Source organism: Somniosus microcephalus, chromosome 9 (assembly GCF_052327205.1).
Source record: "Somniosus microcephalus isolate GS21.2 chromosome 9, FLI_Smic_1.0, whole genome shotgun sequence".
NCBI lineage: Eukaryota > Metazoa > Chordata > Chondrichthyes > Squaliformes > Somniosidae > Somniosus > Somniosus microcephalus.
In genome coordinates, this window is record NC_140995.1 from 28,997,713 (window position 1) to 29,023,901 (window position 26,189).

The 26,189-nt window shown below is 43.2% G+C and overlaps 1 protein-coding gene across 1 annotated transcript in view; it reads left to right on the forward strand.

Annotated features, from left to right (window-relative positions):
* The window catches only part of csmd1b (CUB and Sushi multiple domains 1b), a 1,295,488-nt gene that overhangs the window by 1,217,771 nt on the left and 51,528 nt on the right, over positions 1-26,189 (forward strand). The window contains exons 52-55 of the mRNA XM_085996460.1: positions 4,058-4,240; positions 8,781-8,957; positions 12,043-12,222; positions 25,648-25,821. Coding sequence (XP_085852586.1) covers positions 4,058-4,240; positions 8,781-8,957; positions 12,043-12,222; positions 25,648-25,821 — 714 coding nt within the window. The remainder of the gene's footprint in view (positions 1-4,057; positions 4,241-8,780; positions 8,958-12,042; positions 12,223-25,647; positions 25,822-26,189) is intronic.

Genomic DNA, 26,189 nt, shown 5'->3' on the forward strand with positions numbered 1-26,189 from the left:
CCCTCGCCCCGTCCAACAGGTAATAGCGTTCGGACTTGAGACTTATAAGAAATTACACCAGACACACGAGTTCTGCCTTTAACCTTTTATTATTCCTAAGACAGATTCAAAACCCCAGCCATTATTCGAGCAGTCCACCAATAATGTTACAGAAAATCATACATACAGCCACCCACAGATGATCAGTCCAGCGTTGATTGTAGGCCATGTCCTTTCGGCTGCAGCTCTTCACCTTTCGACTGCAGCTCTTCGCCTTTCAACTGCAGCTCTTTGAGTTGAGATGATTAGCCATGCCCCTCCTTCCAACCGCAGTGCTGATATTTATCGTCATTAGTTTTTATACAGTTTTCCTTGCCTTTTTCAGTAAATCAATCATTCAGAGATGGTGAAATGTTCCTTTAATGTTCGACATGAGTTGTTTGAGCTGTCAAACTTTCACACTCACACATCCTGTCTGGCTATCCATTAGTTGCATTTATCAAAGACCAAAATTGTTTATTCACTCATAAAAGTTTACAAAAGTGGCAGAAAACTATTTGGTCACATTTCATGTGCTACGTCGTATCCTGCATTTCAAAACTTCAAAGGTTTGACTCCTCCCCTTTAGCCACCAAAAATCGTTCTACAAATTTGTAGCCGAATTTTGTTGTAGACACGATGTCTGAAAATTTAAGGGGGTTTGTTTATCTCTGTTGTCTATGACTACCCCCTGCAGTCACCGTATCTGCTTATCCGAAACACAGCTCTTGACTTATCTCCATCACAAAGCAGCTTGCAAATACAACAGTCCCTTTTGCAAGTACATTTGCTCCCAAATGTTTGCTGCCTTTTAGTAAAGCACATCAAAGCACATTCCATGTCCGCTTATCAGTGAAAGACCGTCTGTTGCAACTTTATTTCACTTCGCAAAACCTTGTGGCCTGGCAAAGTATATTTTAATACAGGAAACTTTGGTTTATCCAGAGGTTAACTGTCCGGAATGCTCAATCCACCGGCAAAAATCAGAGCCGTTTCGTTAGGTTTTTTTTCTTTTCGTTGCTTTTCTTTCACCAGTCAGGCTCTGCAAGGCCTCGCAGAAGCTGTTGCTAAGCTACAGAGACACTTGCAATGTACAGCTGACTGTTTAGAAGCTGTTGCTAAACAACAGGGTTTGTTGCCAGATACGGTATGTTTCAACATTAGCGCTGGTTTGTCCGGCGGTTTTGATGGGACGGCAACAGCTCGGTCCCGTCGGTGCCGGATATCACAAAGTTTCCTGTATATACCAAAATTAAAAGTTAATGGTCTGTATATGCCTGCGCATGAGTCCCTCCATATGCTTTTGGAGGGAGTCACAGCACACAGGGAGGTTCTCTTCCCTTCCAATGGGCGGATGAGACCTCCCCAGGAGACCAACGCTGCCTGGTTGCACATTGCACAGGAGGACACAAGCAGGGATGTCGTCAGGAGGACCAGGCTGCAGTGGCGCAAACCTTTCAATGATCTCAGTAGATCACAAAATGTTAGTATAAAACCACACTCAACCTCATCATGCTGTGCCACTCATCACATCCCCATCACTCTGCCTTCCCTACCCTACTCCTGCACATCCTTACTCACACCAACTTACCTTGCACCTCCACCCATCCCTCTCGATCTACATTATCACTTCCCCATCTCACTAGCCACCCCTCACACTCACCCTCATCCTAGTCCAATCATACCAACTAACAACACACAAGGGTAGGCATTTGGGTGTTTTATGCAATGTGCATGTAAAGTTTCTGTTAATGTGGTGTCAAACATTGAAACCTTTATTTTCAACACTTTGCGTTCTAGAACAGATCTGTGTGCACCTTTGGGATTGGCTTAGTGAGTTGCAGTAAATGGTGAGACATAACGGTACCCCCCGCAAAGGTGATGAGTGTGAAAGGAATGGCTTGGGCATTGTAGGGATGCTTTATGGTGTTGGTGTGGGGTGGTGCCAACCTGGCGCATCATGTGGCAGCCATATGGATGTACAGCATCAAGTGAAGTAAATCTGGCCATGGTGATGCCATCCTTGGCCTCCCGGGCAGCAATGTTGTCGAGTGCTGATGCCCTGTGTCCTGTGCAGCATCAGTTGTTGGTGGAGAAGGTTGGTTATTGTTGTTGGTACTCCTGGTGCTGCTGGTGTTGGGGCTGATCGTGGTCAGATTCTGAGGGCCAATGTGAGACAGTATAAACTGTACCCATTCTGATGTAATAGATGGCAGGTGAACTTGAGATGACAGAAGCGATCTATCAATGGTGAGGGTGGTTGTTCCAATGAGGTGACACTGGATAGATAGTTTGCTCCCATCTGTCTTCCAAATGCAGTAAGCAACAGCTTCTGAGCTTGGAAAGTGAACAGCTGTGAGATGGGAGCTTTTATAGCACATATGCAGCTGTCAATTAATTAGATGATTCCATGGTCATACAACTCCCGCCCTGCTTACCTGATATGATCCTGGAGCAACATCCACCCCATGGGTGACCTGGTAAACTCTGTAGGTCAGCTAAAAATAGATCTTAATGCTCTGTTAACAAGGTCATAATGACCTTAATTGCCTCCCTCGCCGCTGCCTGTCGGGTCTGCTCAGCCCTGACAGACCTGACATTTGGGAAAAGCGCATGGCGGCGGGTTGACAGCGGAGTCCTGATTCACTGTCAAAAAAAACCAAATTTCCCACCTGACCCGCCGCCGATCACGCCCGCTGACCCTCCGGAAAATTCCCCCCAGAGATTCTGGCAAGAATGGTCATGCACTGCCACTCAGTAGACTCTCCCACAATACACTGTTTCCTTTGGCAACATGCATAATCAAGAAGCTTTAGCCGGCACCATCCTAAAAAGGCAAAAGGTCAAAGTTTATGGAAGAGAGAAGTGAGAGGTAGCCAGTGCAAACATTCAATTGCAGCACTGTTTACCAATCACAGGCCATTAGATGAAACAAAGACAATTTTTCAAGTTTTAATTTTTGCCCACATCATTAGCTTTTAATACGTTGCTGAGATTCTTTACAAAATGTTGATTGTAATACTTTAAAATTGATTGTGCATCTTGTTATTGATCTGGTTTCGGAAGCACTGCACAGTGGAACATGCCACACAATGTCCTTTTGAGGAGAAAATATGACCTCTTTAGGTTTTTTAATATTTCCCTTGACATCCCAGCCTGGATTAAATTCAATGTGTGACAGATGGAGATGTTTGAAAATAGTATCTCCCTGATTTTCATTTTTAATAGAAAAAAGAAAACCTTGCCGTAACGATTGGGGATTTTATATGTCTGCTGCTCTCCCCCATATTGATCTCGTAATTTTTGCTTCTGTATATAACTATCGTGCAGTCAATTTTTTATGTATAGAAATGCACACCTTCAAAGTGATTTTACTTGGCATATTTTGGGAGACATGTAATAAACCATCTGGGAGCTGCTTCAAAAATATGAGCTCTTCAGTGGTGAATAAATTAATGTTCAACTAATTTCATTGCTCTACACAGCCTCATATTATGCATTAGCTGCATTTCTCTTTCTGTGACATGGAAATCATGGGCAGAATATTTCCTTTGTTTATATGTGGCAAAATTATGAAAGCAACCTTTATCAATGGATTTATGATTTCATTGCACATAGCAGAGGAAATCTTCCGTGTCTGACATGAATTGCATAATATTTTGTACAGAGAAAATTAATGTCATGTCTGATATTTTCTGGTGAATGCTGGGAGTTTGGTTTTTGCTTTTTCTTAAAAATTGTCCAACTATTACAAATGATCTAACACAAACTGACAATCTTGTGTGCTACTTAGCATAGTGCAAATGGGTTAACATTTCTGCCTGAATTCTGCAAAGAGTCTAAACACTGTTGTATACGACTGCATTTGAAATAGCTGCTAAAATTGACTTTCAGTAAATGATTTAACACTATGCCAACTCGAAAGCATTGTCTAAACATGGCACAATAAGTTGGCATTTTCTTGATTAGAACGAGATATAAAAATGTTAGCAAGACTAATGCTGTTGGATTGGACTTTGTGTGTGTGTGTGTTCTGTAGGAGACACTGCTGGCTTGTGTGGTGATCCTGGCATCCCATCTCATGGTTCAAGACTAGGCGATGAGTTCAAGATAAAAAGTCTTCTGCGCTTTAACTGCGAAGTTGGTTATACTCTCCGAGGATCTTCAGAACGATCCTGCAAACCAAATGGGTCCTGGTCAGGGATTCAACCAATTTGTGAAGGTAAGTTTTTTTTTCAAGAATTAAAAAACCGAGAAGAAGGACCACAGTAAAGAATACCACCAACATTAGTAAAGGAATAAATAAGGTGATTGAGGAAGTAGTGGTTCAGCATTATTAATCTTGACTTCTAAAAGGCTGAAGGCTGCAGCAGGTAAGAAAGACTGAGGCGGGGAAAAATTCTACAGTTTTGAGATAATATGACCGAATGAGTCAACCAGTAGAATGGGGAGTCAGTGTAGACCTCAACGAAACAAGGAAGCAGGACGATTGTATTATGTCCGTGTATAATTGAGACACGGACTACAGGAGTTGATTATAACAAGTCTTAACTGAATGGAGACAACCTGGAAACTGAAACTACAGAAGCCTGCTAGGGCCTTTTATACAGGGGTGGTCACTGCCGGTACTGCAGTCTGAGACCAGTTATTCCCTTAAAGGTACATACACAACAATTCCTCCCCTTTTAGATAAACAGTACATAACATTCATTTAACAACTAAATAATAACTAATTACAATTACAATTACAGTTGCTAGATACATTGGTTGAAGTTAAGCAATTATAAGTTCAGTCTTTGAGGAGGCTTCCTGATTCTGTCTGGATAATGCCTCTTTGGAATATCAGTTTCTTCTGGCAAGGTTGAGTCGGGATCAATGTCGTTGTTTGGTTCATCTGCTTCCAATATCACCGATTCTGCGGTAGATGCAATTGGTACTTCGGTTTTGCTTTGAAAAACTTGGGAATTGCATTCTCCTCTATTTTTATCGAGGCGGTTACGCCTTTAAGAGTGCCCAGTTCTTGTTGAAATACCTCTTTGGCGTCAGCTAAGATTGTTGACAATTGTCCAGGAGTGACGTCATCATCCTTTTTACCAGCCACCGTCAGTGCCTGAATGGTGTGCCAGTCTAAACTTATCTTTCTGATCCATTCACGTCCCAATAATGTTGGTCCACCATCTTGCAGAATGTAGAGATACAATTTCTGTATTTTCTTGCCATTGTATTCGACAGGCACCCTTATTTTTCCTCTGGGGTATATTTTTTGCCCCGTATACGTCCTCAAGACAATGGATGTCTCTCTCAAGGGTATGTGTGAGAATAGCCGCTCGTAGTCTCATCAATTCATGACGGTTAGAGCTGATCCTGTATCCAATTCCATTTTGACTTGGGACCCTGCTATCGTGAGGGTGACCCAAATGGTTCGGTGATCCTCTTTTGCGATTACGTTGTGAAGTTTGCGACAGCTTAGTCTCTTGTTCCCAGATTCACTACCGCTCATCTGGTCTTCGGAACTACTGTCCGTCATCTTTTGTACTTTCCTGTATGGTTCCTTAGTAGCCTTTTTGTTGTCGTTGGTCTTCTTCCCAGACCTGCAAACTCGTGCAATGTGTCCCATCTTTCCGCATTGCCTGCATATTTTGTCCTTGGACCAGCAGTCCTTCTGGTCATGGTTTGTTCTGCCGCAGCGATAACATTTTGCAAATCCCCGTGTCATTTCGTGGGTGCCGTATTCCTGTGGCTTTTGTTGTATTTCCGCAGCTCCCCTTGCTGCTGCTTCGTACGATACTGCCATGCTGAAAGCCTTATCTAGCGTCAGCTCTTTCTCTGAGAGTAACCTCTTCTGGGTTCCTTCACTCAGGAGTCCACAGACAAATTTGTTCCGTAAGGTATCTGCCAGTCCTGCTCCGAACTGGCAGTGCTTTGATAGCTTGCGTAGTTCCGTAAGGTAATCAGCATTGCTCTCATTTTTATGCTGATTTCTCCTGTGGAATTTAAATCTTTCTGCTATCAGCAGCGGTGTAGGATTTAGGTGTTCCTGTAGGATAGCAACAATTTCATTAAAACTCTTCGCCTTCGGTTTGGCTGGAGTAATCAGATCCCGCAATAGGCCGTACGCTTTTGCACCCATTAAATTTAGCAATACCGATGCCTTTTTCTCATCGGCTATTTCGTTTGCCTCGCAATATACCTTCACTCTTTCCACATACGTGGTCCAGTCTTCTATTGCATTATCGAAGGCAGTGATATCGCCAGTCTTTGGCATCTTGAAAATCTAAGATGGTGCCTCCCGCGCTTTGCCTTCGTCCCCGACGGATCAAAATGGCGCCTCCCGCGCTTTTCCTTCTCCCCCGCCGAGTTAAGATGGCGCCTCCCGCGCTTTCCCGCCGCTGCCGCTGCTGCCAAAGCTGTTGCTGGCGATTATATTTATTTTACTATCCTGTAATGGCGACGCCCTATGGTCTTCGCGCCTCCCCGATCGCTGCTGCCAACGCCGCTCTCCGCGGTATTTTTATTTTTCTATCGCGCTTCAATATTTGCTCCGTTAATTGAAGAACCGTTCCCGTCGTGGAACGGACCTCTGGGACACTTCCCTCCCTCTTCTTAGGTCCGAACGCTGCCCGGCTTTGAAGCATCGGCCGCGCCCTGCGTGCTCCACCCTCTCTCTCTCTCTTTGCTTCCCGACTCGCTACCCGGCCCCGTTGCAGAGCCACCCGATCGAGCTCTAGCCCGCCGCAGCCCAGGAAGGATCAGTGCACTACCTGCCACCAGCCCGATTAGCTGGGAAACCACAGACTGGAGAACCAAGCCTGGCTCCCGACAGTCTCTCCTGCACTTTTCAAGTCGATGATTTGGAGGGCGGTTGCCCACGGTCGACGCCCGTTTCTCGAGTTTCTTTGGATTATTTTTTTTTTTACTTTCCCCTGACTTCGACCTTCAATAACGTCGTCTGAGGTGCTGCCGAGTTGCAGGTACGTTCGTTTCTTACTCGTCGCCAGTATTATGTCCGTGTATAATTGAGACACGGACTGCAGGAGTTGATTATAACAAGTCTTTACTGAATGGAGACAACCTGAAAACTGAAACTACAGAAGCCTGCTAGGGCCTTTTATACAGGGGTGGTCACTGCCGGTACTGCAGTCTGAGACCAGTTATTCCCTTAAAGGTACATACACACCAGATTGTATAAAACGACATATTTGAAGCTTAGAAAGAACAAGAAATTTCAGGGAAGCACTGGACAATTATTGATAACAGACTGAGAGACCATCTTTTTTTCCTGTATCCTATGCAGACATGTGTGAGCGATGTTAGAAGAGCCTCCCTAGATGTGGGAGGAAAAGGCAGTCTTGGACGAATCTGTTTTTTGCAGAAATTCAAGGGCAAAGTCAGCAAGGTTGCACAGTCTGATGAGTTAGAACTAGACTTCTACTGGCATAGTTCTAATTCTTTGACCCATGCTCCCGTCTAGCCAGGCTCTGCTTCAGGTGTGCAGCTTTACTGAATTTACCCTTCAGAACTATTGAAGGAAACATAAAATTGTGGCATAAAAGAGGTAATTGTAACTGCTTGGAGACTGTTTTAGCAATAGAGGAAATTCTATTGGGATTAGATTAGAGGAAATAGCAAGGCAAAGGCCGATCCTGGGGGGAGGGAGGGGTGGGGTGATCGATCCCGGGGAGGTCCGATCGCTGGGGGGGAGGGGGGGTGCGGTCCAATGGCGGGCAGGGAAGCAGGTAAGCTTGTTGGGCCAGGAGGAAGCACTCCTGCTCCTCCCGGGAGGAAGCACTCCTGCTCCTCCTGGCCCACAGCAGTGCTGTATAGGCACTTACCTTTTCCACAATGCAGTCTTCGCCACCCTTTAGCTGTCAGGTTTCCCGAGGTCCAGGAAACTCGGCTGGCCAGGGTTAAACCTGGAAGATAGATTAAATATGAGGGACACAGCCTCAATATAATTTTTAAATTGTCAACCCGCTTCCTGGGAGCAGGTTGGTTGTCTACCCCCAGTCCCGCCTCCATTAAAACCGGAAGTGGATGGATTAGAGGCAGGTTGGGTCGGGTTTCCGATTTTTAAAATTTTAACATCCCTCCCGACCCAAAGCCACCCATTTTTTGGGTTTAAAATTACCCCCAAATAAACTATTTTTGAAGATTTGAACGAAACAGATTTCACTGCCTGCATCAAAGGAGATCAAAAAGTGAGCAATAGTTTGAGAGCGCACAAACTGGAGGATGTTAATGAAGGAGGAGTGGAATCATTAGTAAAAGAATGGCTAGGATTGGACGATGAGTAGAGAAGACCATTGTGGTGAAATAGGAACAGAGTAGAAGAGAGGAAAATCTTGCCCTACTCACCCCAATAACATCTTGAATCTACCATAAGAATTTCAGTTTTTTGATCCAATATTTGTAAAAAAAAAAGAGCTGGAGAAAGATAGATTAGAAGGAAGGATCTCAAATGGGATAGACCAGCAAGGTAAAGAGCGAGATGCAGAAGATGTAAATCAATAGGAATAACAGAGATGGAGCAGCAGACTGGAAGGAAGAGTTGGAACATAGAGAGGAAAAGGTCAGTACATGAATACATATGCACTATAGGAATAGGAGGCTGCCACTGAGTCCATATATTGCTTCTAACACCATAGGTGTGGTATAAAATGTTTTACTTTTATAAACTTTGGGGTCACCTTTGCTCAAAGGATAGGTTTGTGTATTGAAATGTTTTCAATGTCATGCTAATTCCTTTCTTCCATCTGTTGTAGCTGTATCATGTGGAAATCCTGGCACTCCAGGAAATGGGAAGATAGTTTACAGTGATGGTATAGTATTCTCCAGCTCTATTTCTTATTCCTGCTGGGAAGGTTATAAAACATCTGGTCTGACTACGCGGCATTGCACTGCTAATGGAACCTGGACTGGATCAGCTCCCGACTGCACAGGTAAGCATTACAATGTAGAGTACGCAAGACAGCAGTGAAATATTCAGTGTTGTTTTCAACCAACCCCACCGCCCCTTTACCACTGTGAAGTCAAAAGTAGGATCCAACAGAGTTGATTTTATTATTTGCCACACATTGCACTAAAACGGTGCTCTCAAAATCCATCTGAATTATTCTGCCATTTCATAGGCTTTCATTAACTCTGAGAAGGTAAATTAAGGGGGAAAATGAAGATAAATTAAGGGGAAAAATAAAGATGTAGGATTTTCATGAAATGTTACTCAAATACAAGCAGGCTCAGTTGCTGTTAAGTGATATTTCCTAATGTCTCCAATTTCCTTCTCTGAGATTGTAAAAATCCCAGCGGCATTTTACTGTGTGAAAAATTTGATGTGTTTTTGTTTAATGCTGTATGAATGTTACATTGTTCAATTATGGGTATAAATGTTCATCTCACCATGATAGTTACAGTAGAAACTCTATGAAAGAGAGGGAGAAGACTAATTAGTGTCCCTTAGAGCGAGCTTTGATGCGGACAGCTATTTTCTTTTCGTTCTTCCCACTCTAGAAATTCATGCATGGATAAGTAATTGTCTTTGCCCAAGCAGGTGAACTGCAATGACAAGCAGGGTGTTAAGAAGAATTTTCCACCCCACCTATTAATGTACTCAAATGTCTAGTGTTAGCTACAGACTAATACAGACCAAGGAGCGCATTACACAGGAGAACAAAGTTTCAACAAGGCACTACACGGGATGCATTCTAATTTAAAAGAGACGCTTATGGGTTATAGAGTTAATTATTATGCAAATACCTTCAATGATCAATTTGGAACTTGGTTTAATTGAGGTTTTGCATCAATGATTGTACTCACCTTTTGTTGCTGCCTTTTCTCAGTGTCCTCTACTGTCCGTTCACTATAAATATATGATACTTGACCCAATACTCACACTCTTAGAGATAATTGCAATTATTGCCAATTCTTCTCACTCCTTGAACTCTTAACTCCAGTGTCAATTCTCTTAGTAGCAGATAAATCCTTTCACACCCCATAAAACTTACATTTGTGGGTTTTCCCCTCCCCCTTCTAATGATTGGCTTGTCCTTGGTTGTTGGGTGAGCAGCCATTTATTAAGTACACTTTTCATAATTTTAGAACACTGTCCTTTCACCCCTTGGACCTGGATCTGAATCGAGCCCCCATGGAACGGGAATCTCTGATAACTATAAGGGGCCCTATTCCCAGTTGATACCAGGCCACAGCACCAAGCAATTTCACTCATAAGTCATTCAGACAGTTTTTGTGGGAAATGGCAAAGTTCACACTAATGCAATAGGAATGCTTTTCTGAGGATGAAGTTTGAGGCCTGTGGTTGAGACAGAGTAGAGGTAGGTTCACTCTGCATTTTGCTATGGTATATCTCACCTGGGAGTGTTTGATGCTGATGTGGAAAGTGGACTATTCCAACACTGAACACCACTAACTCTCACCTCAAACACCCATTGTAAGAATATAACAGTACTGTGGAGTGTTACTTTTTAAGCAGAGCTCCAGTGTAAAATACGCTTTGGATTACAGTCCATGCTGAAAAAGGAAACAAATTTAATAAGAAAACTAATGCTGATTTAATTTTTAAAACAGAACATGAAAATTTAATTTTCTTGAAGGTTCCATTGCTTAAGTAACTAAAAAAGTATTGTAATAACTTCTAAGCAACTGATTGAAGCGCTTCAATCAAATTTATTTGGGAGCGGGAGAATTGGTTTCGAGTCTCTCAATGTGTTTTAGTAATATCGTTTTAATAGATGCAATAGGTGTAGTTAAAAACTATAGGAGAAGTTAGAATTTGCAGTGATATCCTGATAAAAGAGTTTTGCAGTTAACAGGAACAGAAGATAACACTCACCCATTGGAATGCTAATGGTAGGCAAAGGTGGAGAACAATGATTATACTGGTGGGAGTAATTGTCACGTAGCATTGTTTGTCCTGGCATATTTTAATATGAAGAATAGCCTGAAAATGCAATGAGTTAAGGTTCTTGTTATATCATCAGCAAGTGGGACTGTGATTCTTCACAGTGAAAACAATCCAACCAAATGAAGTGAGTGGACTCATCATTTACACTCTCTCCTTTGAGAATCCATTATCAATCCGTTCAAAAGAGGAAGGTTGCCGTTAATATAGGCTTCGAATGAAAAAAAACACACGCAAACCTGCAGCAGAAATGAATCACAGCACTGACAAAAAATGAGAACTGCTCAATTCTGAACAACCCTGACAAATAGAGAGAAATAATAATATAGAGAATATATAAGGAAAAGCAATGGATGGAGAATAAGTAAGGACAAAGGGACTAGAGAGGAGACATGGGTGAGATTCAGATCAGTTTCCAAGTTAGCCATACTAACTTGCACTGTAACTTGTTACTCTTTATGTTCCATTGCTTCAGCTGAAGTGAGTCGTGACCCATGAGAGAAACAAAGCTTATCCTGCTGCTGCCTGTTCAGTGAATGATTATTTTACTAATTATTTGGAGATTGAAAGTGGTAATTTTAGTTTAGACTCATATCTCTTGAGTGCACTTCGGTGATTTTCAGATACTATTTCACAGCATGCAGTTTTAGTACTGTGCTTTAATTCTTAAACGCCAAGCACCATTTTAATTCACAGCAAAGACCCCAGACAACAAACAGAAAAGATGGTGCGAAGCAACAATTTTTGGCCTATTAAAGCCCTCTATAGGGTGCTAGGCTTGCGAGGTAAATGGGGAAATTTGCCTGCACACTGTAGGTGTTTCTCATTACTATCATCTCTTTCATATAAAAATGATAAGCTGCAGCAGGTAATTCAACAATAATAAAAACAATTTAAAGAGTACTGGGGCAGCAATCAACTTGGGAAGAGTGATTTTAAACTACAAGCATAAAAAGATCATGAAATTATAATTTTCCAAAATTACAGTGCTATGTTTATGCTTTTATTGAATAATAAATACAAGGATTCTAGGCTTTAAATATGTAAAGAAAATTATGTTCTGGCAATTTGTTAACTTTTGCTTTTCTTTTTCTTGTGGTCAACCGCAGTTATTGACTGTGGTGACCCAGGTGCGTTAGCTAATGGTGTTCATCTGGGAAATGACTTCACCTATAATAAGACAGTAACATATCAGTGTAACCCAGGCTTTCGGATGGAACCAGTCAGATCTTCTGCACTGCGCTGCATGAAGAATGGCTCTTGGAATCACACCAAACCAGTCTGTAAAGGTATGAACAGATGTTATGTGGAAGCAGAAACAAGGGACTGTCATTACTGGACAGTGTATGTGCTGTGAGAAGTATGTAAGCTTTCTAACTTGCATAATTGGTTAATCACTGTTAATTAGCTCTACTTGTGCCGATGATGAATGCCTTTAAACATGCAGCCGAGGTATTGATTTTTTGAGTCGGCAGTTTGACTTGAGATCAGAGCTGCCGAGGGGACACTGCAGGTGAGCCCATACTGCCTGTATCACTAACCTCAGTAATTGAGGACCCATGGTGAGCATCTGATTCTCTCAGGTCTGTGACAGATCCAGTGGCTGAATACGGGAACTGGGAGCCAATAGCTCATCAGCTTGATCAGCTACTTCCGTGTAAATTAATCTTTCTGGCATGATGACCGTGCTCTTGAACACAAACACCTGCTGCTCTCCCATTATCCTCTCCATTTTCTTTTGCAGATAATGAGTAGCTAATGATGGGAACACAGATAAACATTGTGTCACTTGATCAGAAATTTAAGTTATGAGGAATGGTTAAGGAGCTTGTATTTATTTTTGCTTTTGGAAAAGAAGCTTCAAAAGTTAACTAATTGACGTTTTGAAGGATAACGAGGGACACAGTTGTTGCATTTTGTTCCTCGTGTCAAAGGGGTTAAATACTAAGGGATGCAAATTAAAATTTAGCAACTTTGGAGCAAGAAGAGCTGCCAAAAAGAACTTGTGGAATACATTACTAGAGAATGCCATTGAAACAGGCAGTATAAATGGGAAAAAGAGACAATTAGATGTTTTTCTGGTGGGAAGGAATTGAGGGATATAGTAAGATGTGCGATCGTTAGACTTCCCCAGAAATATTGCTTCTGTAATTCTAATTTATTTAAGGATTACTACAGAAGTATTTACTGATTGGATCACAGCAGTATGATTGTCTATGCATTACTGGTTTATTATAGGATTAGTACTTGGGGATTTTGCTGACATTGTAAGGGTCTATCAGTATTTGTGGAGTAGACAAAGAGCCTATGAACAAGATGCTACTTGTACAGCAGGTAGTATCCAGCAGTAGGTTTTGCTATTCTCACATTACAAACTGTGTTCCCCTAAATACTACATCATCAGCGCTATTTGCCATCTTGGTATTATGTCATTGATAACATATACCCAATTCAGTCGTATTTTTTGCTTCCCCTTTCCTTTCTTAAAGCTAGGAGCTGAGGCTATAGTACTATTTTACAGGGAGCTACAGCCACCTTGCACTTCGCCCAGGTGGCCATTCCTTATGTGTGAGCCTGGATACAAAGCATTGACAGTCTGTGCCAATCCTGGAGGCCATCAACAGCTGACTCCAATCTTGTTTTCACTCAGCGTCCACACACGTGCACTTGCAGCAGCAACAGCAGCTGCTAATCAGTAGGATCCCTAACTAACTCAAGCATAGTCGGCCAATTGTAGCCACCTCACTGCCATTCTGGCTGAGATTGGCTAACTCAGCACAGGCCTGGGATTGAATCTCCTGATCTGCATATTTCAGCCACACACCAAGTACAGCATTTTCCCATTGAGCTGCCAGATAAGAGATGCAGTTTTATTTCAGGGGTGACTTTAGTATAGCCAGAATTTAATCATAATAATTTCATTTAATTTGCTAGCAGTAATTGGAAAAACTTTTTAAAAAAGCGTTTTGGAATGCCCGGTGGTTGTGAAAGGCGCTATATAAATGCAAGTCTATCTTTCATTTTCTTTCAACTTCATTTAATTTGCTAGCACTAATTGGAAAAACTTTAAAGAAAAAGAAAGACTTGCATTTATATAGCATCTTTCACGACCACCGGACATCCTAAAGTGCTTTACAGTCAATGTAGTACTTTTTGAAGTGTAGTCACTGTTGTAATGTAGGAAATGCGGCAGCCAATTTGCGCACAGCAAGCTCCCATGAACAGCAATGTGATAATGACCAGATAATCTCTTTTTGTTATGCTGATTGAGGGATAAATATTGGCCAGGACACCAGGGATAACTCCCTTGCTCTTCTTCAAAATAGTACCATAGGATCTTTTACATCCAACTGAGAGAGCAAATGAGGCCTCAGTTTAACATCTCATCGAAAGACAGTACCTCTGACAGTGCAGTACTCCCTCGAGTATCAGTCTAGATTTTTGTACTCAAGCCTCACTGGAGTGGGACTTGAACCCACAACTTCTGACTCAGAGGCAAGAGTGCTACCCACTTTTTAAATTTTTTAAAATTATTAATATATACTTTATTGAACATTAAGAACATTTACAACATCGTGATCATTTCATTGTATGATACAAATCAATTCCGCCACTCTGCACAGCCATTCCGCCACCACATTTTTACATCAAAACCTGAAGTTTAATTTGTCTCCTGTAACATATATTAATCGATTGTACTTTAAAAATTGATTGTAAAATACTATCTTTAAATTCCTTTCTGAATAAAACATCCACAGAGCCTTATATTATCTTTTAGCTTATATTTAAAATACTCTTTTAGATTGATTCTCCTCCCCTTAAAAAACAGAGCATTCCTTCTTTGCACAATCACAAATCTAGCCAAACTGAACATTAAATTAATTGCCGCTCCGCTGGACTCGGACAGACTCTCCTGCAATCCCCATCTCAAAATTGAGTCCCACGGGATTCCCATTCTCACTCTTCGGTCCTCACCCAGCAAAAAAACTTCATAAAACTGTTGAACATAGCACTTAAAATCATTTAGCTGTGGACATAACACCAGTAAATAGGATAGAGTCTCATCCTGTGTCCCACACACTGGGCAAGTTGTCCCCTCCACTCGTCCAATCTTGCACAAGACCGTCATGGTAAAAATCCGGGTATGAGCCAATTTGAAATCCAGTTCAATCCACTCTGGACATTTTAAATTCACCCACACTCCCTTCCAAATCCTGTTGAAGTCCAGCTGTGGGTATATACTCTGCCAAAACTCCTGACCAGCAGGTGTCTTGAATCTCCATTCTCTGAATACCTCATAGAAATCTCGAGTATTACAGTTGTCCAATTGGACCAACTCTCCCCCTTTCTCCAGTACAAAGCTTGGAAAAGCAGGACGCATTTTACTTCCTTTGGAGATTTCCGCATTTATTTCTTCCATCCAATCCTGTGGCATTGCCCTCACAATCTTCTCATACATGATTCCTATTGCTTTTCCTTCTACCTCCTGATCCTCCTCCCACACCATGTCCCTCACTATTGCTTCCGGCAACCAACCTGGAATTACCTCGTATAATACATCTTTCACACATATAATACCAGCTTTTATAAAAGCTTGATTAAATAAAACCTCTCCTTCGATGTTGACCCACCTGTTCAAAAATAAGGGCTGTTCTAAAAATTCCTCAGCCCCCTTGGGCATAAACTGCACACTTTTTAAAAATTGGGCCCAAATCTCTACAACCCCCTTATAAAACTGAGGGAGAAGTTTAATCGATTTCAAAAACATATTATTGTATTCCATATAAAATATCCCCTTCCCCCCTATCCCACTTCATTTTAAAAAATGCTCAAAACTCTTCCAAAAACTTGTATTTGACTTTTGAAGAAATCTCTTCACCCATTTGATTCTAAAGGATTTTTTCTTCAAATCAATATCTGGGAAATTGAGTCCTCCCTAATTTCTCCGTCCAATTATGGTATTGTAAGCCACAAAGGCTGGTTTCCCTTCCCATAAAAACCTCACACAAGCCTCTCGGATGGACTTTTCCACCCACTCAGGAATATCCTCCACCGTCAATAAGTACCATAGCTTAGATAGCAGGAGAGCAGACACCATTGTCGCTCTTCCTTGCACTTTCAACCACCTTCTTTCCCATCTTCCCAAAATCTTATTAATTTTCATAACCTTCGGTTCCCAATTTAATCGATTCACTTCATCCCTGTCTTTCTTGCACCCCATATGCACCCCCAGAACTTCCAAAACCTCCACCACCTTAAAGGGCCTTTCCCTCAACCATTCCCCCCTACCCCTTCCTGCAACCAGGCATTGGGACTTACTATAATTCACTCTGGCTCCTGAAGCTCTACAATATTCCTCCACTACATCCATAGCTTTCCTCACTGACTCCCCATTTCTCAATGTTAAAGTTGTGTCATCTGCATATTGGTGTATCACCGACACCAGCCCAGAACTGGGAACCACAATCCCAACTACAGCTTGTTTCTTTCACATCATGTAACCTAATGGTTCTGCTACCAATGTGTACACCAATGGGGACGGGGACAACCCTGTCTCACTGATCTCAGTATCGGAAAATACTTGGATAAAAAACCATTACATTTAACACAGCTAAATAGGTTTGAATAAAAAATCCTTGTCCACTCAATGAAATGTTCCCCGAAACCAAATGCTTCCAAAACCTTCAATAAAAACTCATGAGAGACCCTATCAAAGGCTTTCTCTTGATCTTTCTTTAATACATAAGCCTCCCTCCCACTTTCTTCCATGAGCTCTATCGCATCTCGGATTGAGACCACAGAGTCTGCGATGTCCCGGCCTATGACTCCATAGGACTGAGAGGGCAAAACTATCTGCAGCAACACCTCCTTCATACGATTTGCCATAACCCTCGTCAAGATCTTATAATCCACATTTAATAATGTGATGGGCCTCCAATTCTTCAGATCCCTTCTATCCCTTTTATTTCCTCTCCTTATAGATGGGACCAGGCTTCCCTCAATTTTAATTTCCTTAAAAACTAAGAGCAATGGACTTAAAATCTCGAAAAATTCTTTATAAAATTCTGCACTTAGTCCATCGGACCCTGGGCTTTTCCCCCCCTTCATTCCACTTATTGCTACTTTTATTTCTGCTAATCCTACTTCTTTGTCACACATGCTTCTCTCATCCTCCTCTAAACCCTCCTCAATAAAAGCACTAACCTTCTCCATCGCCAAATTAGAAATGTCTTCTTTTGTATATAATTCTTGATAAAAGCTGCTGGCCGCCTCTAAAATCTCCCCACTTTCATGAATGATCTTCTCCCCAACCTTCAACTCTTCAATTAACGATAATCTCTGTCGCAGCTTCTCTTGCTCTAGAAAATACCTAGTGCATCTTTCGCCCTCCAATGAACCCTTAGCCTTTGCATGGAGAATGGCCCCCTTGCATTTTTCAGCTTGCAATAATTCCCACTCTTCCTTTAGCACCCGGAACTTCGTCTCAGCTCCCTTATCCCCTCCGTCAACTGCTTACGGACATCCGTAAACCTTTTGTTTATATTCTCTTCTCGACGCGGGTTAGCTGCCGCTCCCTTTTTCCCATAACGTACCGAAAAAACTTTTACCTCATATTTGAAATTGGCCCACCAAACTCTTCTTTCTTTCAAGAATACAGGTTCCTTCCGAGCATTCTTTATTACATTTAAAATCCCTTCTTTATAAGCAATTTCTTTCAGGTATTGATTGTTTGTTTAAAATCCACACCCCTGAACCGATCTTAACTCTGCTGTTCCTAATTCTAAGAACCAAAGCCGAGTGGTCACTAAAAAATACTTTTTTATAATAAATCTCTGTCACCTCAAAACTTAACTCTTCCCGCATTAACACAAAATCTATTCGGCTCTGTTTTAAAACATCACCCACCCAACCTGTTCTGGGGAACGCCCTTTTTATGGGGTTCCGATATCTCCATAAGTCTCTCAAATTAATTGTGCCATAATTTTTACAATCATCCCTCTGGAGTTATCATCCTTAAAGGTCATCTGGGCTGAAATGTCCATCCGAGATAAAAATACATTAAAATCCCCCACTATACAAGGGTTTTCCACCTCTGCCACTTCAGTGAATAACCACCGAAAGAACTCACGACGCTTGCAATGGTCATTCGGTGCATAGATATTAAAGAGATCGCAATTAAATTCCTCCATTTTTACCCTTAGCCGTAAAAATCCCCCCTCAGTGTCCTTGTCCACCAAGGCAACGTTCTCTTTTATGGACGGACTCACCAAAACAGCCACGCCGCTATGGTTATTGTTTGCACAACTTGCAAACACCTCTCCCTTCCAAACCTTCTGAACTCTTTCTAGGATATTCTCATCCCAAAAGGTTTCTTGCAGACACAAGCCCGTGCCTTTAAAACCCTGCAACAACTGCTGCAATTTGTTCTCGCCCCTCAGTCCATTCACATTAATTGAGACCAATGTAATCATGGCTCCGAAGAAGGGAAGTATGCCTGATAATCTCCCCATCATTTAATCTCTGGCCCTTCCCTCCTTTCATGCTCCTTCCCAACTTTTCGGCCAGTTGTTGCTTTTTCCTGCAGCCTCCGACTCTTTTTCACCTCCTGTTTGAACCTTCCCTGCTGTTTCAGCCTCTTCCTTGCCTTAAGTTTGGGCCAAAGAGCTGCCCTTTCTCCCTCCTTCTGCCCCTCACTAACCTTTCCCTTTCCACATGATGCCACCCCACTCCCCACTTCCATGTCTCTGTCCCCCTCTAATTCCTCACTCTCAAGCTCTTTTGTAACCATCTGTGCCTGCTCCCCGTCAGATACATAATCCTGCTCCCCGTCAGATACATCATCTCCCATTGAGAGTATTCCTGCTATCGCGGTTTCTCCAACAGTGCCGCTCCCTTCGACTTCATCTCCACCTCTGACCCTTGCTCCCTGATCCTTCTCTCTCTGGGACAATGGCACACCTATATTGCTCCCTTCTGGCATCTTTGACTCGCCGCTCCCATCCTGCTGCCCCTTTAAGGCTCCTGCCTCTTGCACCCTCTCCTTGTCTTGCCCCCTCCTGCTCACCAAGATATCCGACTCCCCATCTTTCTTTGGAGTACTTACATTTACCACGCACCCCGCTCCCGCCTCCTCTTCCTCCACGGACACCAGATTCTTTAGGGAGAGCTGAACCATATTAAGGCTCGAGTCTGCACTCGACCCTTGCTGCCCTCTGCTGTCTTTGTTCTTTTCCACTGTACTTGGTGCGTTTTCCACCATCTCCATCCTGTTCGCTGCTCTGCAATTTTCTGCCTCTTCCTGTGCTCTTTCCTCCTTCAATTTACCAGCTGTGTTCTCCGACTGCTCTGCTCCTCCGGCCATTCCACTCACACCTCCTGCTCCTTCTCCCATCTCCTCATCACTCATACAGCTTCCTTCTGCCTCACACTCACAGTGGGTGGGGTCTTTGTGACACACCCCACAGCTCTCTGCCTTGCAACTCCGAGCGATGTGTCCAGACTCGCCGCAATTATAACAGTACAAGTCTGGACAGTTTCGTGCAAGATGGTCGTGTCCAAGACAATAATAACAAACCATCACTTGGTTATCATGCAGTACTCGGAAGTACTGCACTCCTTCCATTGTCTCGAATTTCATGCTGTACGGTAATGACTTCACCCCCTCTGGGAACCGCACCTTTACGTAACGGGTTCCATCTGCTACACATGTTCCTGGATAGTATCTCCTCTTTATTGCTGAGCAAATTTTAATGTCCCACGACTCCAACTTTTTGATTAGCACATCGTCCTCAGTATAAACTGGCAAGTTTAAGAATGAGACCACTACCTCTTCCGAATATAGCAGAGATACCTCCAAGAACTTATCGCCAACTTTCAAACTGAGTAAAAGTCTTTCCACCTCCTCTCGGCCACTGACCGTCACCTCGAACCCAACATTCGGCTTTGGTCGGCAGGCAAAGCAGCTTCTCTTGCCACAGTCCTATGTACCACTTGGATAATATCCCAAACTCATATCTCCTTATCCTCGCACTGAACCACCACCGTGTTTTCTTTTCCAAACCTCCTGGAGTCCCGGCCCAAATATTTGGGCCTTTTTCTTTCCCTTCCAACCACAGTTTCTCCCCTAATTAAATTTTTCTTGGGAACATTGTCCTCTAAACACTCTCTTGCAACTGCACTTATGAAATCCCAACTGTCCAGCCTTTGGCCCTCCATTCACCATGACATTTCTGCTCAACCACACCCTCACCACCACCTTTGATGCCTTCGTCCCTATTAAAACAATTATTCACTCTCACCCTGGCCGTTCCCCCTGGTACGGCTCTCATCTTCACTCCCTTAAGTCCAAGGGACGCAGACTTGAACAGATGTGGTAGACAACCGGTTTAGCCATTCACCACCAGATCTGGCTGGACCACATAAAGCATTATCAGGTCTTGCTCTCGTCTGCCAAAATTGCTCACTATTCCAGAATCATTCTGGAATGCAAAGATAAACCCTGGCTTCTATTCTCCACTGCTAACCATCTTCTTAAACCCCTCTCCCCTTTCTCCTCCACCCTCATCTCCGATAACAAGTATGAGGAGCTCATGGACTTCTTTGTCTCTAAGATTGAGACCATCCGTTCAGTTGCCTCTGCCATTTCTCTTCCTTCCCCTAGTCCACCAGGCCAAACTTCTTCCAAGGTTCCCCTCTGCCCTAGCCCTGAACTCACATCTTTCTTCAGTATCTCTCCGATCTCCACTCATGACCTCTCCATGCTCATCTTGTCCATGAGACCCACTTCCTGCTCCCTCGACCCTATTTTCACCAAACTGCTGACCACCCAACTCCCTTTTTTGGCTCCCATGTTAGCTGACATTGTTAACGGTTCTCCTCAGGTACTGTCCCCCTCTCCCTCAAACCTGCCATCATCACCCCTCTCATCAAAAACCAACCCTTGACCCCTCTGTCCTTGCAAACTACCGCCACATCTCCAACCTCCCTTTCCTCTCCAAAGTCCTTGAATGTGTTCCCTCCGAAATCCATGCCCATCTTTCCCATAATTCCATGCTTGAATCCCTCCAAACAGGTTTCCACCCTTGCCACAGTACTGAAACGGCTCTCATCAAAGTCACAAATGACATGTTTTGTGACTGTGACAAAGGTAAACTATCCCTCCTCGTCCTTCTTGTCTTGTCTGCACTCTTTGACACGGTTGACCACTCCATCCTTCTCCAACGCCTCTCCACCGTTGTCTAGCTGGGTGGGACTGCGCTCGCCCGATTCCGTTCTTATCTATTTAATCGTATCCAGAGATTACCTGCAACGGCTGCTCTTCCCGCTCCCGCATCATTACTTCTGGTGTCGCCCAAGGATCTATCCCCCTCCTATTTCTCATCTACATTTTGCCCCTTGGTGACATCATCTGAAAACACAGCATCAGTTTCCACATGTAAGGTGATGACACCCAGCTCTACCTCACTACCTCTTCTCTCGACACCTCCATGGTCTCTAAATTTTCAGACTGCTTGTCCGGCATCCAGTTCTGGATGAGCAGAAATGTTCTCCTTTTAAATATTGGGAAGACCGAAGCCATTGTTTTCGGTCCCCGCCACAAACTCAGTTCCCTAGTCACTGACTCCATCCCTCCCCCTACCATCTGTCTGAGACTGAACTACACTGTTCACAATCTTGGTGTCATATTTGACCCTGAAATGAGATTCCGACCACATATCTGCAGCATAAATAAGACCGCCTATTTCCACCTCCGTAACATCGCCTGTCTCTGCCCTTACTTCAGCTCCTCCACTGCTGATACACTCATTCATGCCTTTGTTACCTCTAGACTTGAATATTCCAACGCACTCCTGGCTGGCCTCCCACATTCTACCCTACATAAACTTGAGGTCATCCAAAAGTTGGCTGCCTGTGTCCTAACTCGCACCAAGTCCCATTCTCCCATTTCCCCTGTGCTCGCTGACCTACATTGGCTCCCAGTTAAGCAACGCCTCGATTTCAAAATTCCCATCCTTGTTTTCAAATCCCTCCATGGCCTCGCCCCTCCCTATCTCTGTAATCTCCTTCAGCCCCACAACCCCCCCGAGATCTCTGCGCTCCTCTAATTCTGCCCTCTTGAGCACCCCTGATTATAATCGCTTAACCATTGGTGGCCGTGCCTTCTGTTGCCTCGGCCCTAAGCTCTGGAATTCCCTGCCTAAACCTCTCCGCCTCGCTACCTCTCTGTGCTCCTTTAAGATGCTCCTTAAAACCTACCTCTTCGACCAAGCTTTTGGTCACCTGCCCTAATTTCTCTTTACGTGGCTCATTGTCAAATTTTTTGTCTTATTATACTCCTGTGAAGCGCCTTGGGACGTTTTACTACGTTAAAGGCGCTATATAAATACAAGTTGTTGTACTTGCTTTTTTACAAGTCCTTATATATTGGTTATTTTTGTAAAATCAGGCATGGTATCAGAATGCAGAAAAGAAGCAATTCAATTTTTTTTTAAAGCAACTCCCAAGATTATCTATGACTTGTTTCTGGGGAAAGGGGATTGATATTAAACCCTACCAACTTGGCCAGCCTTGCTGGATTTAAATCTATACCCCCTGGTTATTGACCTCTCTGCTCGGGGAAATAGATCCTTCCTATCCACCCTATCTAGGTCCCTCATAATTTTATGCACCTCAGCCTGTTCTGTTCCATTGAAAACAACCTCATCCTATCCAATCTTTCCTCATAGCTAAAATTCTCCAGTCCTGGCAACATCCCCGTAAATCTCGTCTGTATCCTTGCTACTGCCATCACACCTTTCCTGTAATGTGGTGACCAGAACTGTACGCAGTACTCTAGCTGTGACCTAACTTGTGTTTTGTACAGTTCAAGCATAACCTCCCTGCTCTTATATTATATGCCTCGGCTAATAAAGGAAAGTATCCCGTATGTCATCTTAACCACCTTATCTACATGTCCTGCTAACTTCAGGGATCTGTGGACATGCACTCCAAGGTCCCTCTGTTCCTCTACACTTCTCAGTATCCTACCATTTATTGTGTATGCCCTTGCCTTGTTAGCCCTCCCCAAATGCTTACCTCACAGTTGTCTGGATTGAATTTCATTTGCCACTTTTCTGCCCACCTGACCAGTCCACTGATATCTTCCTACAGCCTACAGCTATCTTCCTCACTATCAACCACATTTTTGTAGCACCTACAAACTTCTTAATCATGCTCCCTACATTGAAGTCTAAGGGGGGAATTTTTCGGGGGGTCAACGAGCACGATCGGTGGTGGGTCGCGTGGGAAAAAAACATTTTTTTGACAGCAGGTCGGGACCCCACTGGCAACACGCCCCCCACGCCTTTCTCAGGTGCTGGGTCTGTCAGCGCTGAACAGACCCGACACGCAGCGGCGGGAGAGGCAATTCAGATCATTATGACCTTGTTAACAGCCCATTAAGAAGTATTTTGAGCTCACCTATACATTTTTCGAGGTAGCCCACAGGGTCCATGCTGTTCGGGGATCACATCTGGTAAGCAGGTCAGGGATTGTATGACCATGGAATCATCTGATTACTTGACAGCTGCAAATGTGCTATAAAAGCTGCAAATGTTGCTTACTGCATTTGGAAGACAGATTGAGCTTTATGCAGGTTGTAAGTGTTTGGAGCAAACTCTCTGTCCAGTGTCACCGCATTGGAACAACCTCTCTCACTTTTGACAGATCGCTTCTGTCATGTCAACTTCAGCTGCCATCTATTACATCAGCATCGGTGCCCTTGAAACTATCTTACCTTGGTCCTCAGAATTCCACCACAATCAGCCCCAACACCAGCAGCACCAGCAACACCAACCTGATGCTCCACAGGACAGAGGGCATCAGCACCCAAACAAATTGCTGCCTGGGAGGCCAGGGATGGCCTCACTATGGCCAAATTTACTTCACTTGACGCTGTACACCCTGGCTGACTCATGATGCGCCAGGTTGGCACCACCCCACAAGAACACCATAAAGCATCCCTACAATGTCCAAGCCATTCCTTTTACACACATCGCCATTGCGGGGGGTACCGTTATGTCTCATCATTCACTGCAACTCACTAAGCCACTTCCAAACGTGCACACAAATCTGTCCAAGAATGCAAAGTGTTGAAAATAAAGTTTGACACCATATTAACAGAAACTTTACATGAACATTGCATAAAACACCCAAGTGCCTACCCTTGTGTGTTGCTAGTTGGTATGATTGGACTAGGATGAGGATGAGTGTGAGAGGTGGCTAGTGAGATGGGGAAGTGATAATGTAGATAGAGAGAGAGGGATGGGTGGAGGTGCAAGGTGAGTTGGTGTGAGTAAGGATGTGCAGGAGTAGGGTAGGGAAGGCAGAGTGATGGGGGTGTGATGAGAGGGACAGCAGGATGAGGTTGAGTGTGGCTTTGTACTAACATTTCGTGATCTACTGAGATAATTTAAAGTTTTATGCCACTGTAGCCTGGTCCTCCTGATGACATCCTTGCTTGTGTCCTCCTGTGCAATGTGCAACCAGGCTGCTTTGGTGTCCTGGGGAGGTCTCTTCCGCCCATTGGAGGGGAAGACAACCTCCCTGCATGCCTTGACTCCCTCCATAAGCATCTAAAGTTATTTATGACTGTGAGCAACATCACAGATGATCGACTAGTGTATTATTAAACTGGGGCATTGCAGGACAGGTGGATAAGGTGGTTAAGAAGGCATACGGGATACTTTCCTTTATTAGCCAAGGCATAGAATATAAAAGAGGAGAGGTTATGCTAGAACTGTATAAAACACTAGATAAGCCACAATTAGTGTACTGCGTGCAGTTCAGGTCACCACATTACAGGAAAGATGTGACTGCACTAGAAAGGGTACAGAGGAGATTTATGAGGATGTTAGCTATGAGGAAAGATTGGATAGGCTGGGGTTGTTTTCCTTCGAACAGAGGAAGCTGAGGGGAGACATAATTGAGGTGTATAAAATTATGAGGGACCTAGATAGAGTGGATAGGAAGGACCTATTTCCCCTAGCAGAGAGGTCAATAACCAGGGGGCATAGATTTAAGTAGAAGGATTAGAGGGGAGTTGAGGAGAACTTTTTTCACCCAGAGGGCGGGTCTGGAACTCACTGCCTGAAAGTGTGGTAGAGGCAGAAACCCTCATCACATTTAAAAAGTACTTGGATATGCACTTGAAATGCCATAACCTGCAAGGCTGCAGACCAAGAGCTGGAAAGTGGGATTAGGCTGGATAGCGCTTTTGCAGTCACGATGGGCCGAATGGCCTCCTTCTGTGTTGTAAATTTCTATGATTCTATATAACCCCTAATTTTCGTCTGATACTACCAATGTTACAGTACTATTGTGTTTTAACTACGCAGTCAGCATTGTCTGAATGTCTTCTCACTTATGTGGTATTACAACCCTATGCAATTTCTTTAGTAAAAGTATGCAGTGGGAGTAACATCACAGAATAAAGGGAACAGTGTTTCCTTAGCTTGTAATAGTTCTCATTAAAGCACGGTTAGAAATAAATTCAGAGATTATTTATTTATTTTTATAATTATGCATCACTCGTACAAATTAAATATTTAACGGAGAATGGTGGAATAAAAACTTTTTTCTACTTCTGAGAACATAAATTGCAAGTAGCATATTTGTGGATCCTTTGTGTTTATTAAGTGCTTGTTTTTTTGTTGTTGTTCCCCTTTCTACTGAAGTTATCACTTGCACACAGCCACCCCCAGTGCTTCATGGGAGAGTGCAGGGATCAGACTTCAGATGGGGCTCTAGTGTCAGCTACACGTGTTCTGAGGGGTATCAGCTTTCTTTGTCTGCTGTTCTGACCTGTGAAGGAAATGGTATTTGGAGAGGAGAAGTCCCTCAGTGCTTACGTAAGTTTGCATCACCTTTCTTGATTAATTTTAACTCAGTAATGCAATGTCCCCATTTTCTTCCCTGAGAATGGTGTTGATTAACTGATTCTTTGTTCTGTATATTGTATTCTCATTCTTCATTCTCATCTGCCTATTGTAATTAGAGTTCTATAATTAATAAAATAACCTCCCCACTGCCATATTAATTTTCTTTCCTGTGTTTAATCAGAAAGTCAACTTGAATCCAACCTGTACTTCCTAATTTGTGGTTAAGATAAAGTTTGCTGTCCGTATAGATAATGAAAGAGTTGTGTGATTAATAATGATTTTAGTCTGAGGTTATCTTTGTTTGCCTCTACCAGTGCTGCTCGGTAAAGCTAAGCTGT